This window comes from Pelodiscus sinensis, chromosome 3, assembly GCF_049634645.1.
Source record: "Pelodiscus sinensis isolate JC-2024 chromosome 3, ASM4963464v1, whole genome shotgun sequence".
Taxonomy (NCBI): Eukaryota; Metazoa; Chordata; order Testudines; family Trionychidae; genus Pelodiscus; species Pelodiscus sinensis.
The window spans coordinates 122,132,402-122,152,886 of record NC_134713.1 but is presented as its reverse complement, the minus strand read 5'-3'; the positions used below and the strand labels follow the sequence as shown (position 1 = coordinate 122,152,886).

General features: G+C 42.5%; 1 protein-coding gene across 9 annotated transcripts in view; it reads right to left on the bottom strand.

Annotated features, from left to right (window-relative positions):
• The window catches only part of FAM120B (family with sequence similarity 120 member B), a 110,407-nt gene that overhangs the window by 33,996 nt on the left and 55,926 nt on the right, over window positions 1–20,485 (bottom strand). For all 9 annotated transcript variants that reach the window (XR_012902777.1, XM_075924696.1, XM_075924694.1 and 6 more), the window contains exons 7-9: window positions 11,889–12,095; window positions 3,967–4,075; window positions 2,483–2,623 (exon numbers count right to left, since the gene is read on the bottom strand). Coding sequence is in view for 8 of the 9 variants with exons in the window: in XM_075924696.1 (XP_075780811.1) it covers window positions 2,483–2,623; window positions 3,967–4,075; window positions 11,889–12,095 (457 nt within the window). In the remaining variant the exon portion in view is untranslated. The remainder of the gene's footprint in view (window positions 1–2,482; window positions 2,624–3,966; window positions 4,076–11,888; window positions 12,096–20,485) is intronic.

Below are 20,485 nucleotides of genomic sequence, written 5' to 3'. Positions count from 1 at the left end.
GGGCCTCATGTCCCTGTCCTTCCTCGCTCTCGCGGTGAGTTTGGAGCAGTGAGGGCACTTCTGGGGTATGTGCCCCTCACCCAAACAGATGCAGAGAGCGTGACCGTCGGAGGCAGGCATTGCTTCACGGCATGAGCTGCACTTTTTAAAACCGGGAGAACCCGGCATGGTCACCTCTGCCTTCTTCTGATGGGAGTCAAGAAGAAAACTATTTACAGTAGGAACTATTTACAGGTAGCTTCTGAAGAAAAATAATTTTTTTTTTTAACTAAACGACTACGACTAATACTAATGTAACTATATAACTGAAGAACTAACTATGAACGAATCTAACTAAATCCTAAAGGTTCTTTCTCTCTCTCAGAGTCTGAGGAGAAACCAGTATTCCGTCCGCGGCTGAGGACGGTCAGGAGGAACTGGCGGGAGCTGGACAGTGCGAACACAAACGGTGCGAAAGAGCACGAGCCGCGCTTCGTGCATGTGCAGTCCGACGGACTATGACTACGAAAATTCTCCGATCTGCGGCGCCGGGACGAGCCCGACACCTATAGTGGAGCACCCACGGGACACTGCTCGAAGAAGAAAGAGGGGTTTCTTGCGCAAGAAACCCCTATGGCTAAGATGGCCATCACAGCTTTCTTGTGCAAGAGAGCGTCTACATTGCCATGGATACTCTCGTGCAAAAGCACATGGCAGTGAGGACACGCTCTTGCACAAGACCTCTTGCACAAAACAGGTCTTGCGCAAGAAGCCTGCAGTGTAGACATGGCCAATGAGTTTGGAAAGGAAGACCAGAGCTGGCTAGGGAAAAAGACAGGGAAAAGAAGCCTGAGGACTGGGACTGGGTAGGTAAGGAGAATGGGAATGGGACTGGGACTGGAAATAGAAGCCTGGATAGGGAAAGGAACAGGAGCATTTCCTTCAGTCCCCCAGATACTAGAATGGCACCCACCATTCTTGAGTCTCACTATTTCTCTGCTGCCACCAAATCTATCTGATAAAATGTATATCTTATCCCTCTCATGATGTTCCAGACAGAGAATGACAACCTGCTATTGTTATTGATGTGCCATTAGCTCAAGAGGCAGAGACGAGAGTGGTGGAACCAAAGGTTCCAACTCTGCTTATGGCCCATGTGGGTGTCATTATGAGACCACATGATGAAATTTGTTGTTTGTGATTTTTTACACGCACACACACACAATAAAATTGCAAAGACAAGCACTGAAAAGTTAGGAAATATATGACCTCAATTCTGCTCCCAATCCCCACTTTTGAACATTCGCTTTGAGTCATTATTTACACAATCTCATACTATTTTTTCCACCAGACCCTTCACTCACTTTTCTAGTTAACCTATTTTACACATACACAGGAAATCTGACTACACTGAAGAATCATGTTGTAATAGTCTCCTGAGTATGTTATAACATAGTTTGATTTCAGCTCTGTAGAAAAGGCCAAACTGGGTTTTAATAATGCTACTGAATCATGTTCTTACATGATCCAATACTGTTATTGTGGAATACATTTTGCAGTAAGTTCCTTGTGTAGCTGGATCCTGCCTTACAGGTTTCCTAGACCAGAATCATTACGACAGATGTTCAGTTTTGATTCTGTTTATAATCAAGTTACTCAGCAAAGTCATATATTTTGGCCTCACCTACACAGACTATGCCAAACCAGTTTGTCAGTCTAATAATAGGTATTATATTGTCTATTCTGGGCCCACAAGGAGACCAACTGCATTTAAATGTTTAGATTTTTGTTTTGTTTTTACAAGTCACTTCACCAAATGTCTTTAGAAAGCAAAACTAAAAATGTAGAAAATAACTCAAGGTTACACTGATGTTCTGCAACCCCAAGAAAACAGAAAATAAGTAATCTGCTTTGGATTATTTTTCCTCTTCCTATGCTTAGTTTCTCCAAACTCCACACAGATGCCTCGTTCTGACCTTCACATTTTCCCACCTTCTTGTTTCTCATCTGGGACACTGACCTTAGCTTCTTTTAAATGTCTCCTGTGTTAAACCAACAGGTGTTGCTGGTGAGTGATTTATGGTCAACTCTTACCAAGAAAGAACTCAGCTTGCCTTTAGATCTTAACATTAAACATGTACTCATGTGCTTTACTTGATTGTTAGCTGGGCATTTCTATGCTACTGTGGTAATTAAAAACCACAAACTTTCTAAAACAATTCTGAGACCAAACGAGAATTTTCAGCCCTGCAGAAGAATTTTTCCAAAAGTTACAAATGAGTGAACACACTGGGTCATAATAGAACTCTATATGCAGTTTGTAGGTTTAGCTTCAACTAATACTATTTCACAAATCTCATTGATACAGTGGAGTTTTGTCATTGTTTACTATGGGTGCAGGATCATACCTATAATGTACAATATACATGATATATGTTTAGGCACAGACAGTCATATACCTTTTGCAGCGTCAAATCTATTTTATTTAATATTGATTTTTTACCAGAAGGTTGGGCCTCAGACCCATGAAAGTAAGGTTGAGCGCCTCTCCTCTGGAATCCCCTGTTCTGAGTATGATGTGGTGGAATGAAATAAGTTGCGTGCGCTTGCTGGAAATCACGACCCCTTCCTCCTCCTTGCATTTCTAAGGAACAATATTTAACAGTTTGATATTGACTATATACAATTTCATGAACAACATATAAACCATATTCTGCATTTTTTGGAAATAATATTTTATAGGTATATGCCACAATATTCATGCGGAATTTTGATTCTTCCAAATAAATAGTTAGCACTCTCCCTTTCATACTTAACATAACTACCTACAGTTCTGTGCATGCACGCACAGCTCAGTTTCTATACACACTGATCCTGGTTACAAACTGTGTAAGAGTCTTCAGAAACCACACTGAAACTCTATGGTGGTTTAAGATAGATATATTAAAAACAAAACACACAAACAACTTTGTCCATGCTGGAGCCTTAAATAAAACTGAAAACAGTTCAACATGAATCCACAAGTCATGATGGATGCTAATCCAGTTTAATGCTCCATTGATGAAAGGCTCTAATATGGATATCTTAATACATTTCATATACCCTTTATTCTATAAACAGTATCAGGTCTTTGAAAACCATGTACCTCCAAATGCCAATGTGGCAATGGAGGTAAGAGATGTACCAATTAAAAAAAAAAATCCAATGCAGCCAGCACTGAGGAATGACAGAAATCTAACAATCCCATACACTTAAAGGTTATCAAAAAGCTTCCATCCACTTACAAAGACAACATGAAACAAAGGGTAGGGAGGAAAAGAAAGGATTCTTCTTACATTTGTGAATAAATATGATCAAAAGCTTGAGACTTGATTAAATCTTTTCTCTTGTTGGGTGATAACAAATAAGATCAAAGGACTCATGCCCATTTGTATTATCTGCATTTCATCAACAAAGGCTAAGTAATTGTGCAGCAACAGCACTTTGAAATGCATCAATTGTTATTAAAACTGATGCCAACTTATAAGCTTTAAATTGAGAATAATTACAAAGCATTTTGAAACATCAGCATGCACAGACTGAACTGTGAAAAAAATACCAATGTGTGTTCAAAACGCTTCAATATTGTTACCCTGAAGAACACTTCCTGAAAGCAGAATGGGAAATCTTGAGTCATCTAATTACTACAGAACAAAATAGCTTTTGTTTGTAAGAACAAGAATAGTCATTATTCTGACAGTAATCATTATTGTATTTATTACATACATACATTTTATTAGCCGTGTAACTGGATGGAAATATTATTTCCCCTAAATCTAGGAAATAATCACATTTTCTAAAATCAGAAGCTTTGACTCAAATTCTTCCTTCAGTTAGCATCAGCAAGTTCTCCCTGGACTTATTTGACAAATTGCCTAAGGGATTGTTGAAAAGTAATAGATATAATCAATATGGTGGGTTTACTGGTAAAATTAACATGATTCCAACCTGTGATAAATTCATTCCCTCGTTGTCTGCTCTGAATTGTTCTCTTCTTTACTGTGCAAGCCTTGCAAATGAGTGACTTCAGATTCTGGAACTGCATGTGCAAAGATCCCTGCAGACAATGGAATTAAATCAATTACTATGGTAGGATTCTTTTTCTTTTTTCAAGAATAGCAACACTATAACACCAAAAAACAAAAGAATTTGGCTTGTCCTGCCTTGCAATATTCTTTTGGTTTGTCATTTTTTTAAGAACCAAGCTCAGAATATTCCATAATGAAAGAGGGTTCTTGGGGTACAGGGAAGAAAGGGGATATTTGTTTCCTTCCTTTTTTAATGAAGTTCAATTTTCTTGCTCTACTCATCTCTGTAAATTACTTTGCAGCCCTTGCTTTCTATCACACTGACTTGCCTCTACAGACACACCTGACTAGGCCTTACCTTAAGGAACCATGGCTAAAACGACTTGATAAGGCCTGATGAATAGATGCATGTGTTCATTACAGTGAAAGAAACAGAATCAGTGAGAATCAAGTCTGCACATTTTACTTCATATAACCCAAGAAACATTGGCAGAATAACGTCAGCCATATTTTAGATATTTGTTGATTGACAGAATATAATCTACCTAGACTAAGCATAGAAGAAGGGACATAAGCCAAAAGCTTTGATTTGTTCTGATCCAATGGATCCTTTGATGGAGAAGTCCAATTGTCCACAGGGCAAATAAGTTATTTAACTACAGCACCTATACAGCAAGGTGCTGCATTTCCTGAACTTCCACTGATTCAAAAGGGATTTGCAGACACCTTGACATGATCAGGTCCTAATAACTTACTCCTATTAATTTTTATTTTTGGAATGCTGGTAGGAGTGCTAGGCTGGGGAGTCTCTGCCTATAAGCTAATCTGCTGATTCTCACAAAGTTGAACTGATTTGCACTGGGATAACAATTGCTTCAATAACTTAGGCCTGGGCGACTCAACTTTGGAAGCCCCAGGGGCCACAATGTTACTCACAGCACAGCACATGCCAAGGGCCGCAGCTTAAGTGTGGTTGCATATACCCACTGACCCACAGAAAAAAAATTAGTCAGGGACTGCACAAAAGGAGAAGCAAACCCCCCCCCCCCCAAAACAAACAAAAAAACCCACTGACATGGCCCCTTAAAGAGAAGCAGAAAGACACTTCCCACATTCCCTCAGCTACAGCAGAAGCTCCTTGTTGAAGACAGAGCAGTAAGTCTCTCCCAACAGGTAAGGAGGGGATGTGTCCCTACCAGCTGGGAGAGACTCACTGCTCTGTCCTCAGAAGGGAGCTGCTACTGTAGCTGAGGGAGATGTGCCCTTCCATGAGCCAGGCAGCTCCATGCACGGTAACCTTGAGTTCCTAGGCAGGGCTCATTAAAGAGCTACTGGACTGTGCTGCCATGCAGCTTAGAGGAAACCTTGCTCTAGGGCAGGGCAAAAAATGAGGGAAGGGGCTGCTGGAAAGCAGGCTTGGGGTGTGGTGTCTGAGTGGGAGTGAGGGTGCAGCAATGTGCTAGGGGTTGGTGTGTCTGGCAGAGTGGTAGGGTGCAGGAACAGGCTTGGGGTGGGAATCTGGGCAAGAAGTAGGGTGGGAGTCTGGGCGAGAAGTACGGGACGCATAGCTTGAGGGTCAAAGCCATTTCCCTGATGCTTGGGGGGAGCCCTGAGCCTTGGGGGCTTAATCCAGGCAAGTCAGGGGCCATGTGCGGCTCCCGGCCATAGGCTCCCTTCCCCTGAACTAAGAATATGTCTACACATTACAGCTTTTAGTGAAACTGCTGTGCTACAGCCATGCTCCTAAAATGTTGGCAACATAGCCACTGTTTGTTGGCTCTTTTGCCAACAAAATACTTCCACCCCCAATAAGCAGCTTTAGCTTTGTCGGTAAGGGAATGCTCCTTCTGCCAAAGCCCTGTTCACAGCTGTACTTGCTGGCAAAAATTTGAAGGGGTCATTTTAACACTTCTGAATGACAAAAGTAGCCTAAAATGAGATCAAAAATTGCTAGTACTTGACAAGGTTGAAAGGTTGACAAGATGTCTGCTAACTAGAGGGGTTTAATTAGTTTCTAGTGCATGGGGTGGCAACCTATGGCTCACAAGCAAAATATGGCTCACTAGGGAGCCAGATACTGCTCTTCTGGAGCCTCATCACAGCCCCTCCATTTCCTACTGTAGCAGGGAGCCAGCACTGGCACTACAGTCTAATCCCCTCCCCTGTCCCCGCAAGATTGGAACACCAGTGCCAGCTTCCTGGGGGAAGATGCAGGGGAAGAAAGTCCCGAGCCTCCCCGCCAGATCCAGCATACGGGGAACATGTGGAGTGAAAAATGGCTCCATGTGCTGTCTTTTTTGTTTCCTCGGGACACACTTCCTGGAGGCATCCTTCTGGCGAATGGGAACAGCAAGAGGCCATGTTACACAGTGCCTGCTACATGGTGCAAAAACAAGTGTCCCCCCACCTCCTCATGCCCAGACCCTACACCCCCACCCCTTCACTCGTCCCCCTGGCCAGACACCTTGCCCTCAGCCTGCTTCCTACCCCATGGCCAGACAGCCTGCCCCCATCCTTGCTCTTGTCCCTTCTCCCCATCCAGACACCCTACTCCCATCCTGTGCCTGCACCCTACCTCCCATCCAGACCTCACACCCCCATCCCTATCCCATTCACTGGCAGCCCTGTCCCACACACTTAACCCTGCATTTTTGGCCCTACCCCAGAGCCTGGGGGGCCCACAAAATTCACTAACCCTGGAACCCCAAAACAGTAAATCTGGCCTGGGGCCTCGAATGTCAGTCCTCCCTGCCCTCTCCCCACCATGGGGCTAGAGGTGTTTCCAGTTGGGGGCCACATCAGTGAGGACGGGGGTTTTAGGAGGTTTTTTGTTGTTTCTCACTTGTGTGGACCCAGACTGATTTTTCTGTGGGTCAGTGGCTCCTGACCCAAAAAAGGTTCCCCACTCTTGCCATAAATAAAGACAATGCTGAAACCTTCTGTGTTGGACATAAGATTTTACTTTATTTAAAAATGAAGCCTGGCCAACAAGCCCTCAATTGGGGCCCAGCCCCCATCTGGCCTCAGCATCGTAACACTCCTGCAATCTCCATCCCCCCACCAATCCTGAGCTCATCATACACCTGAACCCCCTGCCCTGAGCCCATCAAACCCACAGTCCCAAACTCCTGCATACCCACATCCCCAGGCTCCTGCACCAGTACATCCCCAGTCCCCTGCCCTTGCCACACCCCAAGCTTGTGTCCTGAGTCCATCAGACACCCAAATCCCCTGCCCTGAGCCCCTTATACACTCCAACCCCGACTCCTGCCCCTCCCCACATTCCCAGCTCCTTTCCATAAGATTGACAGAAGACAGCATGAATGCGTGCATGAAGTTGGATTTGATCAGTTATGATGTAAACTTCAAAAATATGTGCAAAAAGATGCAGTAGCAGAAGTCCCATTAAATAAAGTCTGTGAGTACAATGTTTCATTTATGCTATTATTAATCATTATGTCAATTATCAATCATATTAAGTTATATATTTTCAGTCATACAAAAGGGCATTCTTATAAGGCTCTTTGTTGACTACTTGTTCTGAATTTAGATTGGCTCTTTGGTTTAAAAAGGTTGACAATCTCTGTCCTGGTGGAATACAACTCACCCTAAGCTTTAGTGAATTTTCCTAACAAAGTTTCAAAGTTGACAAATCTACTTATCAATACAGTTTTATTCACAATTTGTAGCTTTATTTGACAACTTTCTGTGGATTGACACTGGTAATGCTAAAAATATCCCCCTACATCCTTGGGAGAAGAAGCTCAGAAAGTGCTTATAAAGACAGATTGAAAAGCAGCAACAAAATAATGAAAAAGGACAAAACATAATGCATACTGAATCTGTCAGTTAACTCCTTGTGAATTTTAAAAAATAAATAATGAACATACTTTATTAGTGCGACACACAAGAAAAAGTCTAATTAAATATCATCATCATTGCTTCTCTATTTTTTATGAAGTTATTATATCCAATTTCTGTATGGATAAACAAACTAATTGGATAACTGCTAAAGAAAAGAGAGGCCCAATATAAGTTTAATTTATTTATTTTTTAATCAATAAACATTGTTTTTATCTGTAACAGAAGCCCAAGTCTTATCCTTCCATTGCTATCCATTATGGCTGCTGATACCATTTAAGACTAGTTTACACAAAACTGCACAAAATAATTAAATTGATTTTAATTCCTACCTTTTACTCTTTTGGTGCAAGTCTGTGTGAATTGGCCCTTAAGAGTGCTCAGGAAGTTGCTAAGCTGTGCTATGAATGAACCAGATAAAGGACTTCTAGTGTAGTTTATTTAAAGCCGTTCTTATACTTAATTATATTTTTATGATCAAAATAACTCAGGGTACGTCTACACAGTAGCGTTATTCTGAACTAGCTATGTGACCATCTACACAGCTAGCCCGTTATTTCAAAATAATTTCGAAATAACAGGCGGCTTATTTCGGTGTTTGGAAACTGCATTCCACGAGGAATAATGCCTCTTCCAGAATAGCTATTTTGGAATAGCAGTAGTGTGGATGCTCCACTCTTGCTATTTCGAAATAGCTCTTCTCCCCAGCCTTTCAAAGTAATTACTAATTTTCAGGCTTCCCTGTAGAGTAGACACACTATTTCGAAATAAGCTATTTTGGATGATTTCTTCCAGAATAGTTTATTCCAAAATAAGTGTGCAGTGTAGACGTAGCTTCAGACAGCATCTCCTAACCTGCAAGTTACATGGACCCATTTCAAAGCACCGGTAGAGAAGTGGCACCTGGAGTTTACAGGTAGCGAGCAACAGTGAAAGGAACAACTTTTTCACTTTTCAATCACAGAACATCACCCATAGAATAACTTTTCTGAATATAATGCTGTAGCTCTCAGTAGATCACATTTATGATGCTCATGGGAAGACTGCTAAGAAATAAGTACTGAAAGATCTTGGCTCCCCACACTACATCAGGCTGTGCCAGGAATAAGAACCAATTGTAACTATAAAGCTAACTTTATAATAGCAGCAACAACCAATCATGTAAATTTGTTGCAATGCCAATGTCCACAGCCAAACTCTAGGGAATGCATTCAAAAACAGATCCTGGCCTTTCAAAACTGAAAATATGGAAAACTATTTTATTAGTCTGGGAGCTCTCTCTGCCATATATGTAACATGAAATCGTAGCTAAAAAAAGAAAAAGATATTCAAACTACTCTAAAAATTCAAGAGTCTAGACTATTTTTCCACAACAGAACTGTTCCACTCAGGGAATGTTTACACTACATTAAAAGGAGGTTTTAAAAGAAAACACACCTTATGTGTGTTTTGGTCAAGGCAAACCTTCCGCTCCCTTATGGGGTTTACTCAAATAGTTAAAACTTGTTTAAAATACAACTTGCCCTGACTACACTAGGGGTTTAAAATATTAGTTAAAATACATTAGCTGACAAGTTTTAAAAACAAAACAAAAACCAATCTTTTATCACTGCCTAGATAGTCTTTGCATGAGTCATCATTAACTTGGAATCTACTAAGTTTCCCAAAAGAAAAACCATAAGTTAACTGTTCTACCACCTGTATGGGACCTCCTGACAATTTTTTTAGATTTAAATTCATATTTTCCTATTTAATATATTTATTGTGGGAAAGAAGCAAACAAACCAGAGGAGGAATTATCAGCCTAATCCAAAACCCACTGAAATAAAAAGATTTCATTGACTTTATTGGGATTTGGATAAGGCTATATACAGGGCTCGACAAATCCACTTATCTACTCGCCCATGGCAAGTAGATTTCAGCCAGTCGCACTGTTCACTGGCGGTGCGCGCATGTGCAGTGCAGGGCTGGCGAGTGGATTTTCGCCACGATCGTCGAGGCCTGGCTCTATAGATCCAACCTTGCAAATGACTCAGCTTGGGAAAACCTCTGTATCTGTTTGGGAACATGTTTAACATAGGTGGAGTCCACCTATCCCACATAATCAGTTCCAGGATTGGGGCCTAAATGGCTACAAAGAAAAAAACCCCCAGTAAAACTGACAACACGCAAAATGCTGTCAAATGGACTAAGTAAGCAAATGGAAAAAGCAGTCAAATAATCTCTAATTTATTATGATCCTATATGATACTTGCAAGAACATCATATAAAAGGTTTCAAAGAGAAATCTGATAGGTCAGTGCAGCTGGGGGAGGAAGACTGACTCCCAACCCCACCTACAACCCTGCTCCTTCCGCAGAGGCCCCTCCCACACCATGGGGAGGGGAGGAGATGGGGCAGCATGCTGAGCGTGTGCCCCCCACCACCACCATGGTAGCACCAGCAAGGGAGGAGGCTGCATGGCCCAAGCCTCCGCAGTCCCCAGAGCACCGGGGAGGGAGGAGGCCATAAAGCCTGAGCCTCCGGAGCAATGGGGAGAGAGGAGGTTGCGCAGCCCAAGCCTCCTTAGCCCCTGGAGCACTAAGGAGAGAGGAAGCTGCGCAGCCTGAGCCAGCCCGAGCCTCCCTGGCCCCCAGAGCACAGGGAGGGCGGGTAACACACGTCCCCAGCTTCTCCGGCCTGGAGCAGCAGGGAGGGTGGGCACTAGGGGCAGCAACACTCCACCCCCAGAATGCCTATAGTAGGCATTCTGGGGGTGGAGTGTGGGTGAGGCCATGCCTGGCAGTTTGGAAAGGGCAAAGCTTTCCTCTGCCTAGCATGGGCAGCTGGTACAACTGGGGCTGGGGAGGTGGCCTCCAGCCCCACCTACAGCCTTGCCCCCTCTGCTGAGGGAGGAGGCGGGGCAGAGCCCAAGCACATCCCAGCAACCTGGAGCACCAGGAAGAGGCAGAGAAGTGGGGCAGCACACCAAATGCTCCCCCACCTCCCTGGAGCACTGGGGAGGAGCAGAGATGTGAAAGGAGCATGTGGGCAGCAAGCTCCAGGAACACCAGGGAGGGGAGGAGGCAGGACAGCATAATGAGGGCTCCCCAACTCCCCTGGAGCACTGGCGAGGGGCAGAGAGGTGAGGGGAGTGTGCACACAGTACAGCTCCCAGAGCACTGGGAGAGGGGATGCAGTCGCGTGGTTCCAGCCTCCCTGGCCAGGAGAACAGGGGAGGGCAGGCACTGGGGCAGCATTTCACCCCCAGTACGCCTCCAGCAGGTGTTCTGAGGGTGGACTGTGGGCAGGGCCAGGCTGGCGGTTTGGGAAGGCATAGCCTTCCCTCGCCTAAACCACCAGACACTTATGCCACTTAGGCTAGTGGACACCCATGATAATAGGTAACATTTTCAAAAGCTAAGTGATTTAGGAATTTAATTTCCACATTCAAAAGTGACATAGGCAATGAAGAATCTAATTTACAATTTCAGTGGGAACTTCGCCTCCCAAGTGCCTAAATCAGTTCTGAAAATGTGATTTAGGCTCTTAGGGTCAGGTTTACAAAGATAATTGAGTGCCTAAAGATGCAGGTAGGCACCTATTGGGATTCACAAAAGCATGTAATATCTGTATCTGTAGGCATCTAAATACCTTTAAAAAATCTAATCCTAAGGTACTTTTCAAAATTTTACAGTTAGATCAGAAATTGAAACATATTTTTTTAAACAGATGACCAATTTTGTATTTTCTTCTTATTTTTAAAGTGGCAAAAAGCTATAATAAAAGTAAAATTGGAACGGCCTCAATAGCCTCAACATGAATTTTACTTGCATGGGGCCACAGGCAGAGGAGGTTGGCTGGGGAAGGGAGGGGAGCAGAAAGTGATGAAATGAGACCAGTGAAAACCTCCTTTTCAAAATAAAAAAATGTTTGTAGATGATGGCTACGGCTTTTCAAGAAAGAATGTATAACTTTTGAAAGGTATACATATATACTCACATTGCCCTCCAAAAGTTCGTCCAAAGAACACCCTCTGTGTGACTGCTGATATTTCTTTTGAAAAAGTTTTCCATCAAACACCTTCCAGGGCATCAAATCATCCATATTCAATGGAAAACCACAGGCACCATTGGCCATAATCAAAGTTGTAAGTCCACGAATGAAGAGAGAACCAAGGTGTACAGCTCTGGAATCAACCTGGGCAAGCTGTAAAAATTAAAAAACACAAACACCAGAGGATCTAAAAGTGAACTTCTGAGTGATTATTACACCATGGCACAAACTATACAGGCACCTCCTCTGCACCAAACAATGGTTCTTGTTGCTGGCTCTAGGCCAGGGGAACTCTGATATTGCTGTCCTCTGCCCCGATAGGGGCTAAAGAGCTTTGCAGCATCATCATGTTTATTTGCATATTGAGGTTTTAATTCACTTAAAGTAAAGGAATTTGTGCAATTTGTTTACAAGAAATTAGGAGTCCAATACCACACACAAATTTTAAAATTTGATATACTTAAAACTAAAAATTGATTCAGTGAAAGACCAAATAAATAAGTAGAGTTAATTATAATCTTTATACTGTTTCTTAAACATTAGCAGTTCCCAACAGAGATTCTTTTAGTGTAATTTAAAACTTTAACTGAAAAGTTTAATTGATTCAGAAGACTTTTCTTAACTGGGTCAAATGAGAAATGTTACCACACTTGATGGAGACCATACAAGCTATAACATTTGAAGGAGCAGGGTTAATTGAGTTCAAACTATAGAAATATTTTAAACACTAAGATTTCTTTGCATGCAGTCCAAAAGTCAATTTCTTTTAATACAAATTTCTTCAGAAGAAACACTGGAATGGTAGACACACCATTTAAGAAATACAAAATGAATCTTAAAAAACCTTGCAGCCAGGATACATTTGTGGCAAGGGATTTAACCTGCTGTCATGATAGAGTAAAAATGCCTTAAGAAAATGGTTCCCAAACTTTTCAGCGTCACTCCCCCTTTTTGATTTTTGAGAAACCCTCACGCCCTCTTCCCCAAAATAGCAGCCAAAAAAAACCAACCAAACAAAAAAAAAAAAAACCACCCACACATCACCACGAACTGATCAGGGCAACAAAACTTGATTGGGGAGAGGGGGCTGGGACACCTTGTGCCTCCCCTTGAATTTCTTCACGCCCCCTGCCAGTTTGGGAACCCATACCGTAAGAGCTCTGAAGCCAACAAAGGGACAATTCCTCTGATGTAGGCACTGCATGGGAAGGTCGAAGCTGTCTTCTGAATAATGTCATTTTCACAGGGTTTGGCAGAGGAATCTGCTGGAGCAGGAGGGCTCCATTCTTGGCAATGTCACCATGGATAGAACAGCCCATAGAGGTTACCATAACTTAAAGCTACTGCCCCAGCTGCAAGTTATACCAGGGGCTGCACTGGTACCGAGAGTAGCTCAGATTAGAGAAGGCAGAAAGGTGGCTTAAAAATATCTTTGTCTATCATCCCTTCCACGGCCTGAGAGTTCTCTGCTTAAGGTGCAACAGAGAACCATAATCATTATCTCAACAATGACAACATCTTATAGTTTGAAGGGGCCTAGGGACAGGATACTGGGAATTTCCCGGTGGGCCGTTGGCCAAAGGGCCGGCTGGTGGCTGCTGGAGGAGGAGGGGAATAAACCCGGAAAACCACTCCTGGGAACAGCTGCCGGAGTTCTAGCTCTGCATGGCCCTTTCTCCCCCCCCCCCCCGCCCCTCCCCACTCTAGAGGCGTAGCGAAGTGGGACGGGGAGGCAGTTGCCCCCGCCCTCCGGGTGCTACTCTGGGGGGGGGGGTGTCTGGCTGGGGTGGGACCAGAGAATGCACACTGCTCTTGGGTCCAGGAGCTGTCGGCTGGCTAAGTGCTGCTGCGGCTGAGCGGCTCTCTCCAAACTGCAGCTGAAGCAGCCAGCTAGGTGGGCGGAGCAGTGGTTTTCAAGGTATGTTCCTCCGGTGCTTGGCTGAGAGGGTAGGGGAGCATTTGTGCTCCCCCAGGCACTGGGGGTGCCTTGCTCTGGGGGAGGAGGGATGAGTGCATGGGGGGCAATGCTCCCCCATTCACCTTCAAAGAGGGACCTTCCAAAAGCAGGCGCTTGCTGCTTAGTCCCAAGGCATCCATAAGTCCAGCCTTCTTTCAATGAGCCCACTTCATAGGTTCCGTTGTTCTTATTGTTCTTGAATCTGTCTTCCACCTTTCTCCAACCATTGCAAGTGCCCAGAGATACTTTTCCTTCATGCCTTATCTATTCACACCTTATTCACTCAATAGGACAATCAGTTTAGCAAAGGGGGGGGGGGGTACAAAGTCTACAAGATACAAGGTTTTTATGTAAAAAGGCTTAATACAAAGTTTCTATGTTCTGTAAAAGTATACAAAGTTTCTATAAAAGGACATACTACGATCCAGAGTAACAAATTAGGCCTTTGCTCCTGGGCACAAAACACCCTCGCTATGCCTCTGGTACGGACCCGCTTACACAGCTGTGCTCTGTATGGCAGATCTGGGGAGGTGGGGACTTCCTCCCGCACACTCATGTTCCTGCTAACGGGACCCAAAGCTGGTGCGGGGCCTTCAGTAAAATTAGCACTGCGCGGCTCAGCTCCAGGCCCGGCATGTGGTCTAGAGCCCCAGAAGCAGCTGGGGCCAAGGCTGCGGGGACTTCTCGGGCCCGATCACAGACTCCAGCCCCACAAACTGGAAGGCAGAAGGTGGGGGAAGGGAAGGAGGAAAAATAGGGGGAAGGAGTGGGACAGGAAGGGCTTGTGCTGAGGGGAGGGAGGCAGGTCAGGAGAAGAAAGGGGAAGGCACCAAGGGACAGGGTGGAGAAGAGACAAATGCCACGGGAACAAGTGGAGACAATGAGGAAAAGAGCAGGAGGGGAGGTGTCAGTGGGAGGGGGGATAGGGTGATGCTGGGAGAGGAGAGAGTAAGGGCAGTGAGGGCTAGAGGGGGAAGGGAGAAGTGCTGGGAAAAGGCTTGAAAGAAGGGGTGGGCATGAGGAAGGTAGTGATGGAGTTTGGCATAAAATTTATATTTAGTTGTAAATCAACATGTTTTAAAGGTTGCTAATCAATAAGACTCAACCATCCTTTAGGAAAATATTTTAAAAGTATAATTTAAATGATTAATTGCTCATTTAAACCAAGGTTTTCTGCTTGCCGGTTTAAATCATGATTAAAATTAGAGATTTAAATCACAGCTATTTAAATCAATCCACCCTGCTTCAGAGGCTGTTTGGTCCGTCCCTGAACGAGAAAGCACAGGGCTGCGCTCATAGATTAGGTCCTAGGCTAGTGGGATTTTGTTGTCTGGTGCCTATCTTGTTCTGGACAGTTGAGCTGGGGAGTTGAAACCAAAGTTCTCTTAATCCCCTTGAGCTGTCTCATTGTATAGTATTGTTGTCCATGGACACCAAGAGTTGGACAGCTTATGTGTTGAGGTTGGAGTCTGAATGATTATAAGGCTTCTAATAATAAAATCCCTTTGCAGAGTGAGGAGTGGGACCGGGACTCCAGCACTAGGTGATGTGGACAGCTGCATGCTTTGGAAGTCTTTAACTGACTTGCTGTGGATGAACCTGCCCTCCCATTGTCCTCACGTGGGGAGTCCCTGGCGAGTCCCTGGCGCTCTCCTAGGAGATGAAAATGCCCGGGGGTTTGGACTCCCCCCAGAGCGCATGCCCCACCCCCCAGGAAGCTGCACAAGCTTCATTTGTGCACGCACCTCCCGTAAGCTACTCAAGCTGAATTTGCGTGCGCACCCTCCACGGACAAAGAAGAGGGAAGGGGCAGCCAAAAAATTTTTGGCTTGGGGCCGCAAAAAACCTAGAGCCGGCCCTGGATGCAGGGAAAGGGGGAGGGGCATGCAGGGGTGATGTCATGGGGAGGACTGTTCTCAACCCATTTCCTGGGCCTATTTTGATTGCCAGCCCTGAAGGGGCCCAAAGTGATTCAGGAAATACATACATACAGCACCTCTGAAAAACAACTAGAGAATGAAGATGACAGCATAGAGTATATTGAACTGCTGAGAATTTTTGCCAAGAGACAGCACAGCAAAGCCAAAGATACGTGGATTCTTTTCCAGGAACAAACCAGGCCTCAGAGATTTGGGCTCAATCCAAAGGATCAACATAGTAAAATATAAGGAACATCATGTACCTAGCTCCCTAGGGCAAAGAGTTTTTAAGTAAACCCTATTATTACACACTAAACTAAAGGATGTTGTGCAATTCAATTAGATGAAATAGGCTATTCTATTCTAATACCATATGCAAGAGGAAGAAAAAACAAACAGGAATCATTTAGAACTAAAGTTGTCTCAATGACATGCCAAAGAAATGAGGACAGCTTCTTATAATTTTTTTAAATGATATATAATTGTACTTAACAGGATGCATCTTATTTTCCAAATGAAACTTGTTTAGTTTTTTTAATTATGATATAAGATTTAGTAAGCGGGAGTACAGACAGAGGAGAAACTCTGATAGTAATCTTCAGGACTTCCAAGTGGGGGAATCTCCCATAATTCTATCATTCTTCAACAAGCTTTTAAACACCTAAATACAATGATTTTGTACTACGCTGTGCTAATTGTGAGCATAAATCAAGTTCTTAGCACCTGAGTTATAACAGAATGAGAATATTATACCAAATAAGCAGAATCCGAAAGGCTAATATTGTAATACACTATACTATAACCAACTACATCAGCATTACCAAAATGCATAATGACACATACTCTTAACTTTTGTTGTCCTATTAATTTTAGATTAATGCAAAAAAATAGATACATTATATTGAGACTGAGAATTCTGTAATGCCATCTTCCTGAGAGTACTTCCTAATACTGATGTTCAGGAATTTAACTGTAAAAGACAAAAATTTCACAAAGCACAACGAAAATAGCCTTGAATAAACTAAATAGTTTAAAGAAGAAAACTTCTTGTTTAGACCCAAGCAGTACAGTTATAACTTGAAGTGAAAATAATAGTAAATGCTGTCATATGTGAGGGGCAATCTTTTTTCTTCTTACTCAAAAGACCTGCTCCTGTGTGGATTTTGATTCACATCTGCTTAATTTACATATCAAAATATATTATTAATTTTTATACCGATTAACCCTGAAGAGCTAAAACAACTAGCTATTAAGGAATATTATTAATACAGTGTGTAAGCTTGGCTCATGTGAGAATCAGTGTCTGTAAAATGCTTTGAGATCCCTGAATTAATGGTGTTTCAATATTAATTACTTGATAGAACTACAGATTGGTTTTCAATATTTAGAAGATTAATAACTAATAACCATGATTTTGGATCTCAGTCAAACTGTAGGTCTGCTTTTACCTTATGTCAGGAAAAACCCTTCAGTTTTAAAACGATTTTTCAATATTATACATCTGGCATGTCACTGTATAGAGAGAACAAGTAAATAAACTAATTGTGCCAGCAGTTTGGGCATAGAGAATCATCATCATTACTGATAGCAGTGTTGACAGTCTCAGAGATATCAGGGGCTGCACAAGTATCAAGTTTATAGCTAACAAAAATTGGGAGAGTGATAAAGTTTGCAGCTGACACAAAATTGGAGGAGTGATTAACAACAAAGAGGACAGATCACTGATCTAAGGCAATCCAGACTGCTGCACAAGATAGGTTTGAGCAAATCATACACATCTAAATATGGATAAAAGTAAATGTATGTATGCAGGAACAAAGAATGTACATGTGCCATACTCACATGATGGGGGAGTCTATTCTCGGAGGTAAAGAATAAAAAATTTTGGTGGGTCCTGCAGGATAATCAGATGAACATTACCTCCCAGTGTGATGCTGTGGCCAAAAGGGTGAATGCAATCCTTGGATGTACAAACAGATGAATCTCAAGTAGGAGCAGACAAGTTTACCTTTGTATTTGGCACTGGTGTGACTGCTGTGGAAATAATGTGTCCAAAAGCCTCAGAGGGGTAGCCATGTTAGTCTGTAAGTTAAAAAAAACAAGTGGCCCTATAGCACTTTAGAGACTAACAAATTATATATATATATATATTATATATATATATATATATATATTATATATATATATATATATAGTAGCATGAGATTTCGTGGGCACACCCCACTTCTTCTGGGTGTCCAAAATTCAACAAGGATGTTGATGAATTCGAGAGGTTCTAGAAGAGAGTCAAGGAAAAGATTCTGACGAAGTGGGTCTTTGCCCACGAAAGCTTATGCTCCAACACTTCAGTTAGTCTATAAGGTGCCACAGGACTACTCGCCGCTTTTGTAGGGATAACATATTAATGTATTGAAAATGATTCCTCCAAATGGAAGTGACCCCCCCCATAATTTGTTCCCCACAACTTAAAGTGTTTTAGATTTATTATTAATTCTTCTTCTTATTATTACTATTATTTATTAAGATTGTTAAATGTTTAGATTTATTATTATTATTGCCCCTTTAGACTATAATGTATTAGGTCATGTAACTTAGAACTGTTAAGAATATAATCCTATGTAGCCAGAAACAGCCCCCCCTCTGTGCTCCAGGGCATGCTCAAGCTTGTGCAAGGGGCTGCTTGAAATTGACATTGCAGAGATACATTGTAACAATGCATTGTCAAGCCACTAACTCTGCTATGGGAGCCAAGCCCTGTAATTGACTAAGGGCATTGTTACATAATTGACGCCTGTTCTCTTTAAAACACTGTAACTTTACTCAGCACTCAGAGAATGTTTTAAGCAATACCACCCAGAAACTTTTGTAACTACAACTTTTATTATTATACAAAATACTGTATGAATGTATGAGAGAGTGCTTGGATGATGAATGAATGGTTCTGAGAGGTGCCAGCCTGAGAATACAGCAACAAAGGGCTGAAGAAGGCGTCAGGTGCCAGTGCAACCAAAAGGTGTCAAGTGGAGAAAACCAAGTACTGGAGGTCCACCCGATGAGATCACTGACGAGCACCTGGCAGCCACCCTGGAGACATCAGCATGATGCAGCAATTTCCATAGACTGGCATAGGAAGAAATTCCTATAAGAACTGGACTAAAAAACTATGGAATCAGAGTCCAAGGTTCTGCTGCCAGCCTACCAGGAGCTTCAGATGCGCATCTGATCAGGACTTCGCTCCCCACTACCATCACTTGTGTACAGAATACATGGCCAGTATTCTGTCACAAGCAACTTCCAGGCTGTTAACTATAACAAATACACAGAACCTGAATGAATGGATGAATGAATGTTTATATGTATAAGGGTTAAGTAGTTAACAACGTTGTTTGCTTCTATCTTTTCTTTATTTTTTTATTATTATCTTTACAATAAATGTGGCTTTTTGCCTTATGCCCCTCATAAGATCCTGCTTGCTTTTATTTGGTACAACACTTTTGCAGATTCAGACTAACACGGCTACCCCTCTGATAAGAAAAAGATTAAAGAATTAAAAAACATGTCTCATATAACAATAGACTTAAATAGCTCAATCTATTTAGGTTAATGAAGAGAAAGTTAAAGGGTGATTTGATTACAGTCTATATAAGAACCTGCTATAGGTGGAACAAATATTTAATAATGCGTTCTTCAGTCTAGCAATAGCATCATCCAATGGCTGGATAATGAAGGTAGACAAATTTAGACTGGAAATAATCATACATTTTTAACAGTGAGAGTAATTAATTACTGGAACAATTTACCAAAGGTATTGGTGAATACTACATCACCAGCAACTTCAAAATCAAGATAGGATGCTTTTTCTAAAAGATTTGTTCTAGAAATTATTTCAGGGAAGTTCTATTGTTTATGTTACACCAAACATCAAGACTTGATCATCACAATAGTCCCGTCTGGCCTTGGAATTTATGAATGATAGAACTAACTTACAACCCTTGCTTAACTCATCCTCACAATGGTCAGACACACTGTTGGAAAGGTTAAAGGAAGTTCATAGAATCATAGAATACTAGGACTGGAAGGGACCTCGAAAGGTCATCGAGTCCAGTCCCCTGCCCTCGTGGCAGGACCAAATACTGTCTAGACCATCCCTGATAGACATTTATCTAACCTACTCTTAAATATCTCCACAGATGGAGATTCCACAACCTCCCTGTGCAATTTATTCCAGTGTTTGACTACCCTGACAGTTAGGAACTTTTTCCTAATGTCCCACCTAAACCTCCCTTGCTGCAGTTTAAGCCCATTGCTTCTTGTTCTATCGCCTTATGACATCCTTTTAGATATCTGAAAACTGCTATCATGTCCCCCCTCAATCTTTTCTTTTCTAAACTAAACAAACCCAATTCCTTCAGCCTTCCCTCATAGGTCATGTTCTCTAGATCTTTAATCATTCTCATTGCTCTTCTCTGGACCCTCTCCAATTTCTCCACAGCTTTCTTGAAATGTAGTGCCCAGAACTGAACACAATACTCCAATTGAGGCCTAACCAGCGCAGAGTAGAGCGGAAGAATGACTTCCTAAGTGGAGCACTTGGCATTTGTCTTTATTAAACTTCATCCTATTTACCTCAGACCATTTCTCCAATTTGTCCACGTCATTTTGAATTA